Consider the following 23,104-nt stretch of genomic DNA (forward strand, 5'->3'; position numbering starts at 1 on the left):
TTCGTACTATTTATAAAAAAAGAAGAAGAATCACTGTGTGTATTGATATTTTAATATTTTCTGTGGTGGTGAATTTTCCTCAAAAAAATATTTGTTAAAATTGAATAAATAGTTTAATATTTTCGGTGGTGAATTTTCTATGATGAATTTTCCTAAGAAAATATTTGTTAAAATTGAATTAATAGTTTAATATTTTCGGTGGTGAATTTTCCTCAAAAAATATTTGTTAAAATCGAATATTTTCGGTGGTGAATTTTCTATAGAAATATATTTTTTTAAATGTATTAATAGTTTTATATTTTGTGTGGTGAATTTTAAAAAAAATATATGTTAAAATTGTTATAATATTTTAATACTTTCACTTTTTCAGTGGTGAATTTTGATTAAAAAATATTTACTAAAATTGTATTAATATATGTTAAAATCTTTTTTTCCCTTTATTAACTAGATTCATGTTTTTTTTACTTGAATCTTTTTAATGCTAACCCATGTTTTGTAAATGTTTTTCTCTATTTAAAGTGTACTTAAATGTTTTTTAAATTTTATTTAGATTTGTTGTTTTAATGAAATTAAGTTAAAAAAAAGATATATAAATATATATTACTTTTTAAAAAAAAGAATATATATGTATGTTTTATAAGAAGAAAGAAAGAGTAAGATATATTTATATTGATGTCGTTTTTCGTCAACTTAAACTTGAAGAGCACTAAATAATGAACTAAGAAAGTAAAAAAGAACCGTTGGAACTTTACGTGGTTCAGCAGTGAGAATTTCTGACCTCTTGCCGAGATGCCAACACTATTTTCGACAAGAGTGGCGAGCTGCTCTCCTCGGTTAGTTATTTTCGCTTTAACTTTCTTATTCTGTAGTAGCTTTGGCTTGTGCTTTGCTGACTTGTGTTTATTTTTTGTGTAGGCATTTGTATCCTTCGTTCAGCACAACTTCTTACTGAATAACGAGGTTGTAGCGAGCAGGGCACTTGCATGGGAGACTCGAGATGCCCAGCTAAAGCTCGAGGACGATATCAAAGCAACTCAGCTAGAAGTTACAGCAAGGGATGCGGTAATTCAAAAAGTTTCCGAGCTTGAGTCGAGGCTGGAGGCAACTTTGAAATAGGTCCAAAAGATTCCTGAACTTGAATCGAAGCTGGAAGCGACCCTGAAGGAGGTCGAGGCCAGGGACTCCGAGGTCAAGGAGATTCGGGGACTCAATGCCACGCTGGAAAAGGAGAAGAAGATGACCTTTGAAGTTATCGAGGGTGAGAAGGCTCGTCTTCTTGAGGAGTATAATAGCAAAAAGGATCGCGTCGTTGACATGGCGATGTACCGAATTTGGTTCAACATCCCCGACCTTGACACCAGCTTCCTTGCCAATCTAGACACCGAATTCATTGAGAAATGGCAAGCTCAACTCGAGGAGGAAGAGGCCAAGCTCAAGGCTAAGGAGGCAACGGAGGCTTCTGGGGCTGCATTTGGAGAGGCATCTAACCCTTGAAGCCAAGATCATGGGCTGCGACCCATTATAATTTTTGTAATTATACTTTTTTTGTGCCTTTGTGGCAGTGACAATTTATAGCTCAATTTAGAGCTATTTTAATATCTTATGAATTTATACCATTTGCCTAGGGATGGGCCACAGAGGAGAAACTCTTTATTATCTCATTCTTTTCGCAAAAGTGTGTAAACAAATTACTGTCGAACTGGATCCTATTATCTAATACTATCTTCTTGGGTATCCCATATTTGCATATGATGTTTTTTACTACGAAATCTAGGACTTTCTTCGAGGTAATGGTGGCCAAGGGTTCAACTTCGGTCCATTTTGTGAAATAATCCACTGCGACTATAGCATACCTTACTCCACCTTTTCCTGTTGGCAAGGAGCCTATGAGGTCAATTCCCCATATCGCGAATGACCATAGGGAGTTCATCATGGTAAGCTCGGTGGATGGAGCTCGTGTTATTGAGGCAAACCGTTGACATTTATCACAGCATTTTACGTACTCAAACGAGTCTGCCTTGACTGTTGGCCAGAAGTACAATTGCCTAATCACCTTCTTTGACAAGCTATTCCCCCCGGTGTGATCTCCACAAAATCCTTCATGGATTTCTTCCAAAATATTTTTCGCCTCAGGAGGTGTTACACACTGAGTTAATGGCATAGAGTACCCTCTTTTGTACAATTTTCCTTCCAAAATGGTATATTTTGGAATTTGGTACAGAAGCTTTCTAGCCTTGTTCCGGACTGCTGGGAGATTTCCAGTTTATAGGTAGTCAAAGCCATTGCCCAAAGTTTGAGAGGAAACATTGTGAAGCCACTGATGTAAACCACCACTGCAATTACGACATCGAAATCGGAGATGACACCCTTCAGACGCTAGTGACCAATAGCCCAAGCATGGTCGATTCATCGATTGCCAAGATAGAGCGTATTCTTCGCCGTCACCTGAACCGTCTCATCGCCGAGATCGACATCGAGTGGTATAACTTCCCCACCGTCCCCACCATGCTTATCGATCCACCGTTGTCCCCACTCCTGCCCACAACACCAAATGCCATAATCCCTGTTGTCCACACCCAACCCACCACTATTCGCCAGTTCATCTCAGCCTCCATTCGCGAAATACACCTAGCTCTCCCCATCAATCTGAATATCTAGTCCCGTTCTACTTTAATAGCACAGAAGAAAAGAAGATCTATTTTCACTTTTCTTTCCTTATTTTTTCCTCTCTTTTTTATTTTCATTTTTTTTCCTTCCATTTTTTCTTCTTTTTGTATTTATTATTTTCTCTTTCCATTTTTTTTAATTTATTCACACATGAGTTTTTTTTCCTTACTTTTTTCTTCCTCCATTTTCTTCTTTTCTTTCCTTCTTTCTTTCATTTTTTTTTACTAATTTTTTGCTTTATCTTTTTTTTTTCTTTCAATTTTTCCATTATTTTTCTTATTCTTTTCATTTTTATTCATTTATCTATTTTTTTTCTTTTTATCATTCATCATTTGTTTTGTTTTTCATATTTTTTTTAGTTTTCTTTCGTCTTTTTTTTCCGTCCATTTTCCCTTTTTTTTGTACTTATTATTTTCTCCTTCCATTTTTTCCTTTTTTTTCACACATATATTTTTACATTACATAATTATTTTACTATTTTATTATTTGTTATTTATTATATTTTATTATTGTAATTATTTTTTTATAGTTTTTCTACTATATGTAAAAAAAAATCAAATCGATTTTTTCAGCATTTTCTTTTTACCGTAACCCTTATAGGAACATCCAAATTCCGAAAGAAAAATAATAAAAATATGAAAACATGAATGGTTAACCAATTACCCTGATGGGAACATTCAACTCTAGAAAAAAAATTATATGAAAATGTGAATGAGTAACCAGTTATCCTAGTGGGAACATCCAAATATGGGAAAAATAGATATGAAAACTTGAATATGTAACTAGTAATCCTGATAGGAACATCCAAATTCGGAAAGAAAAAAAAATAGATATGAAAACATGAATGAGTAACCAGTTACCTTGATGAGAACATTCAAATCAGAAGAGAAAAAAATCTAATGAAAATGTGAATGGGTAACCAGTTACCCTAGTGGGAACATCCAAATTTGGGGAAAAATATATATAAAATCTTGAATAGGTAACCAGTAACCCTGACAGGAACATCCAAATTTGAAAAGAAAAAAATAGATATAAAAAATGTGAATAAGTAACCAGTTACCTTGATAATAACATTCAAATTTGAAAAAAAAAATCAATATGAAAACGTGAATGTAATTAGTTACTTAACCTAAAACAGGAAAAAAAAAATTGTCATGATCTTTAAAAAAAATGTAAAAAAAAAAAAAGCTAGAACAAAAAATTGATTTGATTTTTTTTATGTATAGTAAAAAACCAAGTACAGTAATAACAAATGATAATAAATAATTAAAATATTTTGAGCTAAAGAGGAGGCAACTTAATAAGAAATATTCTCCAAAAATGTTTGACAAAGATAGAGGAGAAATAAGATGATAAAGAGAAGAGAATTTGTATAGATAAATACTAAAAAATAGTAAAGTGAAAATATATTTGTGATTGTAAAACTGTAACATTAAATTATTAAAACTAAACTCTAAATAATATAAAAACAATAAAATAGATTAAGTTACATTTGTAATGTACTAAGCCAATATTGAATAATGAAACTAATATAAAAATTATTAAATGAAAAATATTTAAATTACTAAAATAATCTCATAATTTAAATAAAGTTAATTAAGAGTAAAATTATGGCATAAACTAATTTTTATACAAAAATATGAAAAGTTAAATCCTTAAAATTAAAAATTCTTAAGAAAAGCGATAAAATAAGTTTTTTGAAAAAAAATATATATATTTTTGTAAACTTGTTTAAAAAAACCAATTGCCAGCCATGCCAAAAGTACACAATTTATTTTAAAAAATTAATTCTTAAAAAAACAAAAATAAATAAATAATTTTGGCAGACAACCTTCATATAATATATTATTTATGGGACCCACTTAAGCCTTGGCAAGTGCAGTGGTTCTAGCACTGCAGTTGATCTTAGTAGAAACACAAAAAATAGCATCTCAACTACATCAGTTCATTTTATATTCTCCATTATTTGTAAATACTACCTTAAACAGTATAAAAAGTAGAATAAAACTAAAAACAATAAACTTATATAAAATTTCAAAATTATACAAAATATAAAAAACAAAATTATGTATAATTAACTTAAAATGAGCAAATCTCATAATTTTGTATAGCTAGAAGTGGAAAAAAAAAAGGTCATAATTTCCATTTTCTTATTTTATTAATAGACAAAAAGCAAAGATGTTTTCTACGTTAATTTTTCAAGATATAGAAAGAGTCATGCCTTTTGTCCAACATAGTAGTAATGAAATTTGGGTTCTAGAGATAGTATTATTAATGAGTACCACAAAAAACTCACATATCGTTATCACTAAAATTTAATATACTAATTTAATAAATAATGTTAGGTATCACTAATGAAGTATACGATATCATCTCATATAATTTGGATATCTAGTAAAAATAGTCTACATCTTATGGGAAAAGACCATATATTAAAGAGAAATGTGAGGACAAATTTTTTGGTGCCTCATAAAAGCTTTGTAGGACAAAGGGAAAAATTCCAATTGAAGATGTGGAGAAATTGGTATCACTAAATTTAATTATCATCATTAATGACAGTTAATTACTTTATTTTTTCATTTCAAGATGGTAAAATCCATCAATTTATTAAGTAATTAAAAGAACAAAACATTGAGTGTGATATATAGCTATAATATGGATTATATATTTATTTAAATTTAATAAGTAGGATGAATAATGCTAGGTGCCATAAGAGGTGAAATAACAAAACTAATATTAATTAGGGAACAGCTACAGATCAAGCTTACGACTTTGTTCAATCATCTCAGCCACAAAAGCCTTGAGATTCTTATCGGAAGAGCCACCTTCCTTAACTGCTTCTCGAGCCAAATCTTTCCATTTCAACGCATTTCTTCTCTTTTCCACCCAACTTTCCTTCCCACCATCCACCGCAACAGTTTCCTTTCCTTCCATAACCAATTCCAAACACCTCTTGATCTCTTCATTTCCAGCAATTTTTTCCTCATTGAGCTTCGCTCTAACCCCCGTTCCCCACACATCTTCGATCAACTTGGCGTTGGTCCCTTGGTCCGACCACTGTGGAAACCCCACCATGGGAACCCCAGAAGCTAAGCTCTCCAGCGTCGAGTTCCAGCCACAATGAGTCACGAAACACCCGACTGAATCGTTACACAAAACCTCCATCTGAGAACACCATGGCACTATCATTCCAAGCTTATCCAACTCTTCTCTGCAACTCAGTTCATCATCATCTTTGTCATCGTTCTGAGTCTTTTCTCTAACGACCCACAAGAAAGGACGGCCAAACTCCAATAACCCTTTAGCCATTTCCTCCATTTGTTGCTTAGACATAATCGCCATGCTCCCAAACGACACATAAACGACCGTCGTTTTGGGCTTCGAGTTCAGCCACTTTATGTACTTCTCTTCCGAGTCAGAAGAAGGGACTTTACCGTCGAGAAAAGATGACGGAATCAACGGTCCGATTCCGATCAAATTTACTTTGCCAACGGCTCTGAATGCCTCAGGTTCCAACTCGTCGAAAGTGTTGACCAACACTTTCGGTTTATGTTTCTTCTCAAGAATCTCATATTGTTCTCGGAAGACTGGAATAGCGAATAAATAAGTATCCGCAGCGTCCATAAACGACGGCAAATCCCGGGAAGTAAACTCCAACGACAATCCCGGGAGTGTCGTTTTTGCAGGTGGGTGTCGTTTGCTGTTTTCTGTTATGATATCCCCATAGCCATGGAAGTAGTAATAGTATATATCGAACACCGTGGCCGGCTGAATCCACAGAAGTACCGACGGTAGTCCCACTTCATCGGCGGCGAGCCCAGCCCAAGGGATGAGAATCGTGTACACCATGCAACAGTACGGACGGCCGTCGTTTCGAGCCGAAACGACGAGGTCTCTTATGGCCTTGGACCCGTGACACCTCATCTCAGACATGTACTGGTCGGGGTCGCCTCCGGATTTGAAGCCGTCGTCGTAGCCGTCGGAGAACGGAGCAAAGGATATGTCAGGCTCGTGACCCGTAGCTCGTACCACGCATCTGTGACCGAAAACTGACGTGACGAAAGTGACGTCGGCTCCGGCGGCGGCGAGACGGTTTGCGAAGTGTAGGGATGGGTTTATGTGGCCTTGAGCTGGGTATGTTACTAGGAGAAACCGGGGCCGTTCCATTGTTATCGGCGGCGCGTGGCTTTCTTTTTTTTTTTTTTATCGATTTATTCGTTTAGAGATTTAAACGAAACTTGGGAGATATCTGTGAAGATTTTCGTACTATTTATAAAAAAGAAGAAGAATCACTGTGTATTAATATTTTAATATTTTCTGTGCTGAATTTTCCTAAAAAATATTTGTCAAAATTGAATAAATAGTTTAATATTTTCGGTGGTGAATTTTCCTCAAAAAAATATTTGTTAAAATTGAATAAATAGTTTAATATTTTCGGTGGTGAATTTTCCATAAAAATATATATTTTTTAAGTGTATTAATAGTTTAATATTTTGTGTGGTGAATTTTCCTCAAAAAATATTTGTTAAAATTGAATAAATTGGTTGATATTTTTGGTGGTGAATTTTCCATAAAAATATATTTTTTTAAATGTATTAATAATTTAATATTTTGTGTGGTGATTTTTTTCTTAAAAATATATGTTAAAATTGTTTTGATATTTTAATATTTTCACTTTTTCAGTGGTGAATTTTGATTAAAAAAATATTTACTAAAATTGTATTAATATATGTTAAAATATTTTTTTCCCTTAATTAACTAGATTCATGTTTTTTTTACTTGTATCTTTTTAATTTTAACCCATGTCTGTAAATGTTTTTAAGGATGTTTTTCTCTCTTTATTAAAATGTACTTAAATATTTTTTAAATTTGATTTGGATTTGTTGCAAATAATGAAATTAAGTAAAAAAATAGATATATATATAAATATATATTACTTTTTTTTTAAATATTTGTTTTATAAGAAGAAAGAAAGATTAAGATATATTTATTTAATAATGTAAACCGTAAATGTTTTTCTCTTTTTAATTTTTGTTACTAATATATATATGTATATGAAAATAAAATATTAAAAAAAAGAAAGAAAAAAAAGCCCTTTGCTCTTCTTGTCCCTGGGAATTTTTATTTGTAACTAATAATAAGTGTATTAAAATTATATGTATTTAAATATTGTGCTAAAAAATTTACTCAAAAAAAAGAAATAATATTGTGCTAAAATTTGACAGAAAATGGATATTTTTTGCTTTATTAATTGAAGTGGCAAGTGGAGAATTTGATTTAAAAGACCTGGGAGAGAGTGACCAGAACAAGATAAGTGTGACATATGCAGTGATGAAACTAAGAGTGATGATTAAAAATTGGTTTGTCCTTATTATATATATTATATATTAAATATTATATATATATGATAATGTTTTGATTTCAAATTTTGGCCACCAATTTACCACAAACAAATTAACAAAGAAGAAAGAAAGGAAAAAAAAAAACTTTTGGCCACGCAAAGATGTGTTGATGAGGAGTGAGGAATATATTAGGAAAATAATGAAAATATTAGAAGCTTGTGTGAATAACTCAAATGTTTTTATTGGGCAGTGTATGTTGTAATTAATAATTATAGTAATTATATGATTAATTTTTAGAAAATTTTGAATAATTAGTAGAGCAGAAATTAAAGTTCAAAAAATTTATTTTACATATATATGAAAAAACAATGTGTACAACTTATTCTTGAACCTTGATTTTGTCGATATAGTATGCACAATTTCTCAAAAATTAGTGAGAAATTTGTTATAACTACAACATACTCTCTTATATATAAAAAAAATAGATTATAAATTCTCCACGTCCTGAAAAACCGTCACATTTTTACTAGTAGGACAGGAACATTTTGAACATTTTATTTTTGAACAAAAGAGCTGTTTTTATTTTTAAGTAGTGTTCAATCGATTACGTATTAATCAATATTCGATTGATTGGTATGAGGTTAACGACAAAAGAAAAAAATGTCTCTAGAATTTTCCTAAAATTATTAATGAATTATTATTATTATTATTATTATTATATTTTGAGTATAATTTTGTAATAGTGTGTTAATATAACTCATCTAGTAATATAAATAGATAAATAATCCTTAAATAGGATTCTCTTTCAATTTTTTTTTTTTCTCAATCTTCTTTGACGAGGTGATTAATTAAGATTTTTGTTATTTTTTAATTACTAAAATCAAAATCAGCACACAATTTCACCAAAAATTAATATATTATTACTTCCATCTTAGAAAATATTATTACATGATATATTTACAATAACACTTATATGAGAAATTTTGAAGAAAAAAAAACATGGTAAAGATAATTATAAAGCTCACACAACATAACGCTTTAACATAATCAGTAGACCCAGACAATCTCGGATGGAATGATTTTTTTTTTAAAGAAAATCTAAAGTTTGATTGGTTTTTGGGATTTCCACGAGATAGAGAAAAGAGAGGTCCTAGAGTTCGATTATTATTATTATTATTTTAAGGGTATGTTGTATTTTTTAAAAGTATTATTTTTGTATCATGTGTTTATAATAATATTTATTTGGTACCGAGTATTTTGAAATCGTATATATTTGGTACTCTAAAGTCAAATTTAATTAATTTATCAATTTAATCAATTATATAAGGTCCAAATTTAAATTTAATTACTTAATTACATATAACTAATGACAATTTGATAATATTGACAAAATTTTATCTATAAAATCTGAGTCTAAGGTATCAAGTATGTATAATTTTAAAATGCAGGGTACCATATAAGCGTTATTAAAAACAGATGGTACTAAAGTGATACCTTGCAAACATATAGGGTACCAAATAAGTAAATTCTCTTATTTTAAATAATACATTATGTAATTTTATACTACTACAAATTTGGATTATTATGACACTAAATTACATTGCTAAATTACGAAAAGTGTGTTTGGAAAGCCACTTGTAATTGGAATTTGACGTATTTTGGAATAATTATTTGATTTTGTGTGTTTGTCTAATAATATAATTACACAATAATTATGTAATTTAAGATAAATGAGATGTCTCAATTATATTCTCTAATAATCATAGTCCCTTGTGAGAATCTCGTGAGAATTGGGTGTAATTACATTGTGTAATTACTACATAATATCAATTTTAATATTTATTACATAATATTATTTTTTTGTATAATTACTAACTGTTTTGTCAAACATGACAATATGAATTCATAAGTAATTACCACTTAACATCCAAACACAATTTGTATTTTTAAATATAGTATAATTACACATATATGTAATTACTCGCTCTAGTAATTACACAACCCAATAATTACACAATTATTTCCAAACACGTCCTAAGTTACATAAGCCCGCTTATATAGGTTAAGACGACTTTCCTCTCTTGTTTTTACTTTTCCTATCTCACGAACAATGTTGCTGCTCGTTTTTAAGCTTTTTAAAGTATTTGGGATGTTTTAAACTTAATTTCTAGTTAAAATAATGTTACCCATTGTTTTCTATTAGGTTTTTATGGTTTATTTTCATTTCATTTGTAGTTTTTGTTGAGAAAGCCAACGATTCCGAAGATTACAAAATTATGTCTATTACCATGTATTAAAGATTGCATAAGTGTATTAAAATCATAGAGATTGAGTAGGAAAATGTTGATAGGGGTCTAATTGGGATTACAATCCTATATATATACAATGTAATAATGTATCGATCAAATATGAATCACATAGAACAAGTTAAACATTTTACAATTTTTGTGTAGATTAGATTGAATAATATTTGGAGCCCTAGATTTCGAATTTTTACGAATTTTGGTGTATAATATCATCAATATTGTTGGTTTGTACTTGTTATGCGTATTTTTGAACTCCTGGACAACATGTACCTAGATGATACCTACGTTGTCGTTTGGCTCATCTATGTGGCCCTAAACACTTCCTTGGAGACCGTCCCTTCTCGGGAGCCGAGCAGGTAGGAAAGTTCCTCTTGGATGCGAGAGACTTCTTGTGGCCGATCAAGGGTGTAACACCCTCACTTATTTTAGTTAAAATCATATCTGAGGTGTTACGTTTTAAAACTATATCATATTTTCTTTCTGCGGAAGTCTGGATTTTTTTTTTCTTTGTAAGAAAACGTATTTCATATTATTTACATTAAACATAAAGTGTATCTCAAACATATTATACATAAGTATTAAATAACCCAATTTGTTTTCAAAACCTAACTTCACACTTTGTTACAAATATCACACTGATAAACTGAAATGACCCACAAAATGTCGATATGTTCATATGTACAAATCACTGTGCAAAAAATTTTACAACCCGCCCAAACCAACCCGAAAAAACCGCCAAAAAACGCAACCCGAATAAACCGACCAAAATTTAAACCGCCCAATTGTTACATTGGGCGGGTTGAAAATAATTATCAACCCGCCCAATTAAGAATTTATTATTTTTAATAAATTCAAATAAATATATAAATTGATTAAGTTTTATTTTAATTTTTTTACTATAAATTTAAAATATTGTTTTAAGCTTAAAAATATAAACTTCACACTATTAGTATTAGTATTTAAAAGAAAAAAATTACAAAAATGTTAAAAAAAAAAATTACCACTTTTGTTTGGGCGGGTTGACCCGACCAACCCGCCCAACCCGACCAACCCGCCAAAAAAAAATACAATTTCGGTTTGGGCGGGTTAACCCGACCAACCCGCCCAAATTATTGGACGGGTTAAAAAAAAAAATTTCTTAATTGGGCAAGTTACGGGTCACTTTTGCTAACCCGATTATGACATTGGACAGGTAAAAATGCATTGTAACCCGACCAACCCGCCCAATGCTCACCGTCGGGCTCAAGAGTTAAGGCGACCACACACTGTGGTGTCAATACATATAACAATAACTCATATGGAGGAGAAATAAAAACGGAAACATGGCAAACAATATAATTGGTTCACTAAAATCTAGCACAAATTATTGGGCTGCCACTATGAGCCTAACTATAGGCCTCCGTTTACACTTACTTACACTTTCATTTGTCTTTTTAAAACAGTGGCACTGAACTTAACTTCTTATTACAACTTACTTTTATGTTGCATAAAACTTGCTAAGGCATCACATAATTAATCATCATAATATCATGCATGGTCTTATATCATACAATAACTCACCATATCACTATTATGTCATGCATACAAATTTATGATGAAGTGTCAATGTATGTTAATACCACTTACTCACAAAATATTCATATAATGCATACTTTCACATAACATGTAATTCTTGTGTTGCAGTTGAGTACTTTACTTACATTATGTCCAAAATATATTTCACCGTGTAACAAGTGGTGTCTTAGGTGTTGATGTTCTTATCCTGGCAATGACATGAATTTCACATCATAATGAAGGCAGTAAGGCATTGAACTATCATTTAAAATATCCATAAAACATCATATCAAATTTCATATCCAAATCATGCATAAAATGCATTAAATCACTTAGATCGAGCGTTAGATTTATCTTAAACACTTGGAGAAATTTTGACAGAGTTTTCCCTTAATTTTAGCTATCCCCAAATATCAATATCAATCAGTAATCAACATTAAATAACCTGGCATAACCACATATCCCAAATACTAACATAATTCATCACAAAGTTATCATATATCAATTTTGATAAAATTCTAATTTCCAAGATCATCACCCAAATTAAATGAGTCTCCACATCTATTCAAACATTTATAAACATATATACCCTCTTATAAACTCAATCAAATAACTAAAAATCAGTTTGTACTCTAAGAACCCCAAAAACCTCATAAAACACAAAATTTCACTTACCGAGCAACTTTTCGACGAAAATGATCTCTAATAGCTTTTCTAAACCTCAAACCACTTGGAAACCACCAAGAAATATCTTAAAAAAGATAAAACGCCATATGTAAGCTCTCAGAAAAATTCAAAAATATGGTTTAACTTCCAAGTACAAGAACTTACCATAAAAAGGTCAAAACTAAGCTTATTCCACTTCTTTGGCTTTGATTTCACTTGGATCTCCTTAGAATCTCTTCAAACCAGCCAAGAAATGGTTTTTGGTTTTCTTTTCTCTCTGTTTTTCAGAGTCTTGGTCGTGCAAAGTGATAAGGTTGATGACAATCCTTTATTTTCAATAATTTGGCCTTATTGTATCAAAATTTGACACCTTTCACTTCATCATTTCACTTTTTGACTTATGAAAACCTTATCACTTCAATAATTTCGACTTAATCATCTGCTAGGCCTATTATACTTATGTGTGAAACACTCACACCAAACCTTAGGTCCATATGAGTTCATACCCAATAGTTATGCTTACCCAATTGAGCGTAGCGTACTTATGCTAAGCTCGTTTTGACTTTGCGTCAATACCACTGACTATGTATACCTCCCATGAAAACTTGATCTAATGGTTCTAAAACCACTTTTACTTCATCAATGAGACCTTAATCATACCTCAATTATATTTTGTAAATCCACTAATACTCAACTTTACCCCGAAATACTAGTAATCGACATTGTACTATTTTTCACCACTTAACATCTTTTGCCTTCTATATCTCACTTTTCTCACTTGATTTCATGTCTTGTCCATATTTTTCATACTTTCTTATATCTTGAGCACATCACACACCCATAAAAGACAACTTAAACGCCACAAGGTTAAAAATATTGAACATACACATAGACATCATATACAAAACTTTTACACGTATACATGGAAACACTTATAAGAATATGCATATGCTCAAATTATATTGTATCACATGTAATGTAATGCAATGCAATCATGTGATTATTGGCTATATAATATAAAAATAATGTGGGTGCTACAAAGGGGCACGCGTGCTCAGTGATCGCGAGACTCTGTCGGCCACTCGAAGTGGTGCCAGGATGCCGCCATCCTGAGACGGTTGCTTCCCACCTAGTATGTTACATTTTCTATTATATTGCCCATACCTCTGAGGATGGGAGGAGCGGGCCGGATGCATCCTCATGGCATTAGCCTATAAATACTGTAAATAGTCCCCAGGAAAAAGGACAGATTCTTGGGAGCATGTCAAAATGCTGCCCAAATTGTAACTCAAAGTGAGCTCTGAACGAGAGCTTGATCTAATAAGAGTGACTCGTGGATAAAGTCTCATTATAGACTGAACTTGTAAAAAATTACCTTGATTGTCGTTTACTTCTCTAATTCTCCTATTTCTGTGGTTGACAAAATCTCACGTAAACCGTACTAATTTCTATTTTTATTTTGTTACTCCTATTTCTGTGGTTGACAAAATCTCACGTAAACCGTACTAATTTCTATTTTTATTTTGTTAGATTACATAGTTTAGATGTTTTTTTTTATTATTTTGTATTTAATTCAAAAATAATATAATTATTTTTAATTTTCAGCCATAACTTTTGTTTTCTTGATCTGATTTAGATTTTTATAGTGTGAAATTGAATATTATTTGCTAATTTACTGTTTCTTTAATTTCAATTCTAAAATAAAATTGTTTTACCAATAATTTATAATTTGAATATACCAAATAGGCTTAGCTCTTCGATTTTTGTGTGTCATCTTTGCTTTGTTTATTTATAAATAAATCTTAGTTGTTAAATGGCTATATATAATGGAAGTTTTTTTTGTTAGAGTGCTGCCAAATTGAAACATTTGATATTATCACGGACTAAACATTATCACCAAATGAAGTTTTCTAATCAAATTTTATATTATGTATAAAAAAAAAATTAAAAGTAATTTTCTAAGTTCCTTTCCATCATACTCCTTTAGCATTTTTGTCATGCATCACAATGGTGTCAAATTACATCAAACAACCAATTTAAAATTGAGATTTTTTTTTTAAATACACATTTTTTGTTTTTTGTTTTTTTTACTTTTTTACGGTTCCAATTTTTTTTAAAAAAATACGTACTCAAGTTTTCATAAATTCGATATTTAAAGTTTCATAATTAAGAAATATATGAATTTTAGGAAAAACAACTAAAAAACTAACTAAACATCAACAAAAAAAAAACCTAAAAATAATGTGAGAACACACAAAAAAAAAAACCTAAAAACAAATTAAAAACAACACAAAAAAAGAAAAAAGACAAAACCGTAAAAATGTAAAAATTTTCTTAATACCGTAAAATTGAAAGAAAAAAAATATTTGACCTTGAAAATATAATTTTTTAGCGAAAATTAATATTTTTTTGTAATTTTTCCTATAAATTGTGTGATAAAAATTCAGTTGTACCTCTTTAGCAATTTTGTAATGAAAAAATATTTTTTGAGGGGACCGTATGTTTATCTTTTTTTTTGACTAAGTACTTAAAGACAATATAGAGACAACATAGAAAAGAAAGACTTAAAATATATGGACCAGAGAAAATGTCTCAGAAGACAAAATAATTACATTTAAAATCATGAACAGTAATTTGGCAATGAGCTATAACTTGACTTTTATATATGTTATTATTTTTATAGACAAGAGGAGAATAAAGGTTCTTCTCTTCTCAAAACACATGTTTTTAGTTTAAACGAGGCCAAACTGTTTTAATTATTTGGTTTAAAAAATTATTTCTTACATTAAAAAGATATTAACCAAACAACCTCACTTCACTAATTTACTATGCAACATATACCACCTTATGTATTCTCATTAAATAACAGACCATCAAAATCTTCATTTTTTTCATCCTATAATTTCATAAGATTTAAAAAAAAAAAAAGGAAAATAGGTAATCTGCATTAATAAAATCAATATGACAAAACTCATTACAAGGTCATACCGAGCAATATCAGTAACAATCAATTACAATTTTCAAAAGAAAGAAAACTCATACAAAAGCTTCAACTAAGTCCAAAAGGAATCAGTAATTGAGCATTCAACGAGTGTGAAGTAAACAAAACTTTCTTCTTGAATGACAATATGACATATCAACTTCAATAATGAAATAACACTCAAAATCAATTATAAGATTAAAGGCTTCATTTTTGGAAAATAAACTACGATCCACTAGATTTGTGCATATTGATATAGAACAACGAATCATCACGAACCCAGAAATAAATACCCTATTCATTCTGATCTAGATATAACTGAACCTCGAACAGGAAAGAACCGTCGTGGAAGCCATGAATCCCATCAATAAGATTCTTGACGGTAGAATGACAAAATCAAAATACACAAAACAAATAACAACAGGAAAAACAAAACATAACATATCCAAACATAAAAGCAAACCTTGGCTTTAATCTTCTTTCTCCCACCATTACCGAAGATCCCATTCCATCAAACCATCGGACCCATAACAAATCTGATCCACTACACCAACCTCAGGCCACCAGAGAAGAGAAGTACTCCGTCGAATCTCACCAAAACCCACAACCCACCGAGATCCATCCATCCCCCACAGCCCAGTTCGCCTCCCACCTAGACACACCAGAAAAAGAGAAATGACTAATCAACCATTCATGTCCTTTATAAGGATATCGTTGTTTCTATATATTTTCCATGTGAGACTTTTTTCACATTTTATACGCCTCCTTATGTTTGGACCTAAAAGTATGTGGACCTTATGAACGACTTTAGATACAACAAGATTGAACATGAATATTTCATAGAATGCCAAAAAGCCGACTCATAAATTTGTGGGAATATAGGACATTACAAGACGGGTCGAGATATTTGTGGGTATACACGCCGTTCGAAACAGATCATAGAATCCAACACCAATCGAAGTGGAGTGCAGCGGAATTCGAACCTACTCTTGATACCCTAGATTTCGAATTTTTAGGAATTTTGGTGTATAATATCATCCATATTGTTGGTTTGTACTTGTTATGTATGTTTTTGAACTCCTGGACAACATGTACCTAGACGACACATACGTTGTCGTTTGGCTCATCTATGTGGCCCTAAACGCCTCCTTGGAGACCGTCCCTTCTCGGGAGCCGAGCAGATAAGCATGTTCCTCTCGGATGCGAGAGACTTACCGTGGCCAATCAAGGGGCACGCGTGCTTAGTGATCGCGAGACTCTGTTGGCCACTCGAAGTGGTGCCAGGCCATCCTGAGACGATTGTGTTCCCACCTAGTGGGTTACATTTTCTATTATATTGCCCATACCTTTGAGGATGGGAGGGGCGGGCCGGCTGCACCCTCACGGCATTAGCCTATAAAATATTGTAAATATTCCCCAGGAAAAAGGACGTATTCTTGGGAGTACGTCAAAACACTGCCCAAATTGTAACTCAAAGTGAGCTATGAACGAGAGCTTGATCTAATAAGAATGACTCGTGGATAAAGCCTCATTATAGACTGAACTACGTAAAAAATTACCTTGATTGTCGTTTACTTCTCTAATTCTCCTATTGTTGTGGTTGACGAAATCTCACGTAAAACGTACTAATTTCTATATTTATTTTGTTAGATTACATAGTTTAGATGTTTTTTAATTTTGTATTTAATTTGAAAATAATATAATTATTTTTAACTTTCAGCCATAATTTTTGTTTTCATGATTTGATTTAGATTTTTATAGTGTGAAATTGAATATTATTTGCTAATTTACTTCTTCTTTAATTTCAATTTTAAAATAAAAATTATTTTACCAATAATTTTATAATTTGAATATACAAAATTAATAGACTTAGCTCTTCGATTTTTGTGTGACATCTTTGTTTTATTTATTTATAAATAGATCTTAGTTGTTAAATGGCTATATATAATGGAAGTTTTTTTTGTTAGAATGCTGCCAAATTGAAACAATTGATATTATTACGGGCTAAACATTATCACCAAATGAAGTTTTCTAATCAAATTTTAAATTATATATATAAAAAAAATTAATTTCAAAAGTAATTTTTTAAGTTCCTTTCTATCGTACTCCTTCAGCATTTTTGTCGTGTATAAAAATTATGTCATATTACATCAAACAACCAATTTAAAATTGAAATTGTTTCTTAAAATACACTTTTTTTTTTTACTTTTTACAGTGTTTTATTTATTTTTTAAATACTTACTCAAATTTTTAAAAATATAATTTTTAAAGTTTCATAATTACGAAAATAATTTTTTAGTAAAAACAATTAAAAAGTAACTTGAAAATAACTAAATATCAACAAAAAAAAACCTAAAAACAATTTGAAAACTACACAAAAAAATAAAAAAGATAAAACCGTAAAAATGTAAAATTTTCCTTAGAACCGTAAAGTTGAAGAAAAAAAAATGTTTGACCGTAAAAACGTAATATTTTAGCAAAAATTAATATTTTCTGTAATTTTTTCTTTAAAATTGTGTGATAAAAATTCAGTTGTACCTCTTTAGCAATTTTGTCATGAAAGAATTAATAATTTTTTGAGGGGACCGTATGTTTATCTTTTTTTTTACTAAGTACTTAAAGACAATATAACAATAAAATGGGAGACAGCATAGAAAAAGGAAAGACTTAAAATATATGGACCAGAGAAAATGTCTCAGAAGACAAAATAATTACATTAAAAATCATGAACAGTAATTTGGCAATGAGCTATAACTTGACTTTTATATATGTTATTATTTTTATTGACTATGTAGGCAAAGAAACTCATAAGACAAGAGGAGAATGGAGGTTCTTCTCTTCTCAAAACACATGTTTTTTAGTTTAAACGAGGCCAAACTGTTTTAATTATTTGGTTTAAAAAATTATTTCTAACATTAAAAAGATATTAACCAAACAACCTCACTTCACTAATTTACTATGCAACATATACCACCTTATGTATTCTCATTAAATAATAGACCATCAAAATCTTCATTTTTTTCATCCTATAATTTCATAAGTTTTTATTTAAAAAAAAAAGAGGAAAATAGGTAATCTTCATTAATAAAATCAATATGACAAAGCTCATTACAAGGTCATACCGAGCAATATTAGTAACAATCAATTACAATTTTCAAAAGAAAGAAAACTCATACAGAAACTTCAACTAAGTCCAAAAGGCACCAGTAATTAAACATTCAACGAGTGTGAAGTAAACAAAACTTTCTTCCCAAATGACAATATGACATATCAACTTCAATAATGAAATAACATCCAAAATCAATCATAAGATTAAATGCTTCATTATTGAAAAATAAACAACAATCTACTAGACCTGTGCATATTGATATAGAACAACGAATCATCACGAACCCAGAAACAAATACTCTTTTCATTCCGATCTAAATATAATTGAACCTCAAACAGGAAAGAACCGTCGTGGAAGCCACGAACCCCATCAATAAGATTCTTGACGATGGAATGAAAAAATCAAAACACACAAAACAAATAACAACAGGAAAAACAAAACATAATAGATCCAAACATAGAAGCAGACCTTGGCTTTAATCATCTTTCTCCCACCATTACCGGAGATGATTCCCATTCCATCAAACCACTGGACCCATAACAAATCCGATCCACTACACCGACCTTGTAACGCCCCACGTCACTATGGTTACTTCCTGGAATGACGACTGGCCCTACAAACCAACACGAGTCTTTCCAGCGTGCTTTGTCCTCACTCGCACGCTTCCTGGGAAAACTTCCTAGGAGGTCACCCTTCTTGAGATTACTCCAGGTCAAGCACACTTAACTTTGGAGTTCTCAAGTGATGGGCTACCAAAAAGAAGATGCATATTGTTGGCATAGGTAGTACCGATCAATCCATTTAAGTCATCTTCAACTGTGTAGTCTCATACCTACACAGTCTTACACTACACCAAATAACCCTTTCCACAACATTTAAGTATAACTCTTTTAAAAAAAGTGTTATCCTAAACCCATAAAATTTGGCAGGACATGAAAAAATGGCGCACAAATAATTGGCGGCAAATGAAATAATTGTGCCAAATATTGTATTATTTCACTTGCTATTATCATTTTCTAAATGTACATATCTCATTCTCTCTCTTAACTCCCTGTCTCCCTCACATCTATATCTAAACCTAGCAGAAATCTCCCTACCCAAACCCCAAATTTTCCCGAACCTCCAAGACCTCTCTAAAAAAATTTCCAAACTTTCCTAGAGGAAATGCTCCAAATTTCCCAGAAATTTCCCCACAGCCTCAAACTCCCAGCTCTCCCTACCTCTCACCTAAATCCCAAAATGCTAGTCCTCTACTAATAATCTTTATCCTGTGCCATTTCGGTCTGTTTCTGAGCTCAGTGGTGGTGGTGGTGGTCCCTTTAACTTGCTCCGTCGTTCGAATCTTACCGGTGATGAATTCCCGATGAATAGGACTGTCCTCACTGGTAGTTCTAGTAGCCGTGTGGTGGTTGGCTGTCACGGGATCCGAATCAGACCTTGGCCGCATCCGAATCCGACTGAGGTCATGAAGGCGCACCAGATTATTGACACGGTTCAGAGGGAGCAGAGGCGTCAATTTGGAGTCAAGAACCCTAGAACCGTCATTGTGGTGACTCCCTTCACATGACCGGTCTGATGCACTCGCTGATGTTGGTGCCGTACGAAGTTGTTTGGATCGTGGTGGAGGCTGGTGGAGCTAGCAATGAGACCGATTCGATCCTCGCCAAGTCGGGACTTCGGACCATTAACGTTGGATTCGAGCAGCCGATGCCGAATTCTTGGGAGGGTCGTCATCGATTGGAGGCTCAGATGAGGCTTCGTGCATTGAGGTGAGTTCATGGTACTTTTGCTCAGTTCAGTTGTTGATTTTAGCATTTATGTTAGTTTTGTTTCCAAAATTGAGCTACATTTATGATACTTGATCTTGATATATAAATAAATTAGCAAGGTGATTCTATACTCTCTGTTCTCTATTCGCACCTTTCTTTCCTCACTTATTTTGTTCTTACTTTGATACAAGTTTAGGTTCATATTTTAAATTATTTGAATATGGCAGTTTTAATTAATAATAGTCCTTTAGATTTGGGCTGTGTTCATTTTTGTGTTTGTGTGAGTTTTTGGATTTTTCATTAACTTTACTGTATAATTATTTATTTTACAGCAATTTTATAGTCTAATTATTGATTATGAGCTCTCTTTTTGTTGTTTGGTTTGTTAGTACTGATACTTTACAAGGATGATTGACCTAGCTGCTGATTATTGTCCATGATTCATTATATAATTAAGATAGAAAGTATGCTTTTTAGTTTGGAAAATTACAAGAGATGAACATCCATACTCTAATTTTAGTCTTACAAGAGATGTGTTATATGTTATTTTCATTATAAATTCTATACGTGTATGCCTAGAATTTTGAAAGTTGTACAATTAGTTTTCCATCTGTTTTATTACAAAAAAAATGCATACTAGTCCAATTTGGTAAAATTTTAAAAAGGGAACAATTAGTCTATAATGCATGGACTATTCCTGTTACAAATCTATCAAAGGGACTAAAGCTCTGAATTTTGTTTTTGATTTAACAAGGATGCCATTTTACCCGATCAAATTAAGTGAAAACTAACTGACAGTTTTAGTAGCCATAGGCCTGTCCCAGATAATTTAATCTTTCTGTAAGATTTTTAGTGCTCTGACTCTTTTTCTTTTTCCATTTGTACCAGGAAAATGGGTATTCTCGAGACATTCTGACTACGGTGCACAGAAGTAGAGCTGACTGTCCACAACCTGAGGTTTAAAGTTGTTGAACCCTTGTGCAATCTTATTTTCGGTAATGTACATCTTATTCAAAACTTCATGTAATTGTCATTGGGCAGGAAATGGTTACTGTCAGTTTATAATGAATGATGAGTGATTTACTTATTTAGTTCTCAGTTGTTATCCCTTAGAGACTTATTTTCCTTTATTGGGCGTCCTCAACTAGTGCTAGATATCTACAGCTAGACTTTAAATCCTACTGTCTAAAACTCATTATTTTTCTTTTTATACTGCTACTATTGATACAGTATCTCTAGGAAATGGCTCTCAGAGAGATGTCGATATATGGAAGGAGGCACTAAACCTCATTTCTGATGGTTTAGAAAGAAAACTATTGTCTGTTCTCCAAGAGCTTATATCTTCTAGTCACCCTGACCAAATGGTATATTTACTAATTACTATGAAAAGATGTATTTCCTACATTCCTTATATTGTTTTGCAATATGATGATTAAAATGATACATAATGAAGCCTTGTAACATAAGCTTTAGGTGAAACTTATATATGTGTTTTGTGGATGCACTTTATTGATATTAGATGTACTTTAGTTATTGATATATTCCTTCAAATTAAAAACAGAACATAATAGCATTTTTGTGTCGATTATTCTAATGCACATGTTTGTGTGAAAAGCGACGTTTTGAAGATACTCTACAAATGATGACGTATAAAAGCCTATTAATTGTTCTAGTAGTGCAATATAACTATGCTGATCTCCTTGAAACTGTAGTTCTTGAATTTTAATTAAAAGGGGAACAAAAAGAAGCTCACATGTCTAATTTTGAAAGAGAAGTGTACAATTTTTTTTTTTGTTTTATAAAAAACTGAGACAATATATACTGTTCCCCAGAAAACAATTGATCATGTAGGTTTTGTCCATTAGAGAAGAGAAAGTTTGGAGGTTGATTTGATTATTATTTTTAGTATTATCATAATCAATCGGTATTAATATTGGCTTTTTCTAGGAGATTTTATTTGGTTCAAATCATGGACCAAATTGAATTTTCTTTTCTTTTCTTTTTCCTTTCTTTTGTTTGGGAGAACAAGATTTCCCAACTTATTTTCTTTCTTTGTGATGTCTATTATAATGTTTATAATTCTGATATGGAATCAATAGGAACAAGGGCTGGTTAGTACTAACTTTTCAGTAATTCTCATTAAATAAATTGTCTCAATAGTTATATGTTATTTGATGAAACATGAGCATTGTTGCATTTGCAATTGCCAAGCTACATGTGTTTTGGGTGTTTGAGTAAATGATTAGTTTTCTTCTGCCAGAAGAAAACAAACAACTTATTTATTTATAAAAATTGTTAGAAAAAAAATATATAAATAGGATTTTTGTAGCTAATTCAATAATTTGGTGCTTTTAAATGCACAACGAAGGCCCAACTTTTCTTTTGTCTATTTGGCGGGCTTATGTGTGTGAGAATTTGTGTTGCTCCAATTGATGGTAAAATCCATGTCAAAATTTATGAAAATACTCAGAAGAAAACTCAATAATCCGTGTTAAGCCTATGGGAGTTTCTTGGCAATTGAGAAAGAATCCAAGAAACTTAATTTTTCAGAGGAAGAGTATGCAACAAGGACTTATAGAGAGATGGTAATTAAGTTCTCACTTCCCACTTCAGTCACTACTTGAAAGAGTTAAACAACTGATATTTATTGGTTTGGTTATTACAGATTAGATATGTAGAAGAATGAGAGTGGGAGCACTGGGGAAGGTATT

General features: G+C 31.5%; 2 protein-coding genes and 1 long non-coding RNA gene across 3 annotated transcripts; 1 reads left to right on the forward strand and 2 right to left on the reverse strand.

The window, feature by feature from the left end:
• Positions 1-5,312: 5,312 nt before the first annotated feature.
• Positions 5,313-6,913, reverse strand: LOC133819894 (phloretin 4'-O-glucosyltransferase-like). The gene has a single exon (XM_062253273.1). The coding sequence runs from the start codon at positions 6,832-6,834 to the stop codon at positions 5,419-5,421; it is 1,416 nt and encodes a 471-aa protein (XP_062109257.1). The 5' UTR covers positions 6,835-6,913; the 3' UTR covers positions 5,313-5,418.
• Positions 6,914-10,031: 3,118 nt separating this feature from the next.
• LOC133816799 (uncharacterized) lies at positions 10,032-12,925 on the reverse strand. Its single transcript, XR_009885473.1, has 3 exons — positions 12,701-12,925; positions 12,545-12,620; positions 10,032-12,077 (listed from the first exon to the last, which is right to left on the reverse strand). It is a non-coding gene; the product is annotated as an uncharacterized LOC133816799 (long non-coding RNA).
• A 7,123-nt stretch (positions 12,926-20,048) lies between these two features.
• LOC133816800 (probable beta-1,4-xylosyltransferase IRX14H) lies at positions 20,049-21,388 on the forward strand. Its single transcript, XM_062249106.1, has 2 exons — positions 20,049-20,393; positions 21,282-21,388. Exons 1-2 carry the CDS (start codon positions 20,188-20,190, stop codon positions 21,307-21,309), a joined length of 234 nt encoding a protein of 77 aa, XP_062105090.1. The 5' UTR covers positions 20,049-20,187; the 3' UTR covers positions 21,310-21,388.
• The last annotated feature ends 1,716 nt before the right edge of the window (positions 21,389-23,104 follow it).

Source organism: Humulus lupulus, chromosome 2, assembly GCF_963169125.1.
Source record: "Humulus lupulus chromosome 2, drHumLupu1.1, whole genome shotgun sequence".
Classification (NCBI taxonomy): Eukaryota; Viridiplantae; Streptophyta; class Magnoliopsida; order Rosales; family Cannabaceae; genus Humulus; species Humulus lupulus.

What these genes read in the sequence shown, in the direction of transcription:
- LOC133819894 (XM_062253273.1), bottom strand. Translation starts at nt 6,834, where the DNA reads ATGGAACGGCCCCGGTTTCTCCTAGTAACATACCCAGCTCAAGGCCAC.
- LOC133816800 (XM_062249106.1), top strand. Translation starts at nt 20,188, where the DNA reads ATGACCGGTCTGATGCACTCGCTGATGTTGGTGCCGTACGAAGTTGTT. An exon ending in ATGAGGCTTCGTGCATTGAG is followed by an intron (nt 20,394 to 21,281) that starts GTGAGTTCATGG and finishes CATTTGTACCAG; the next exon opens with GAAAATGGGTATTCTCGAGA.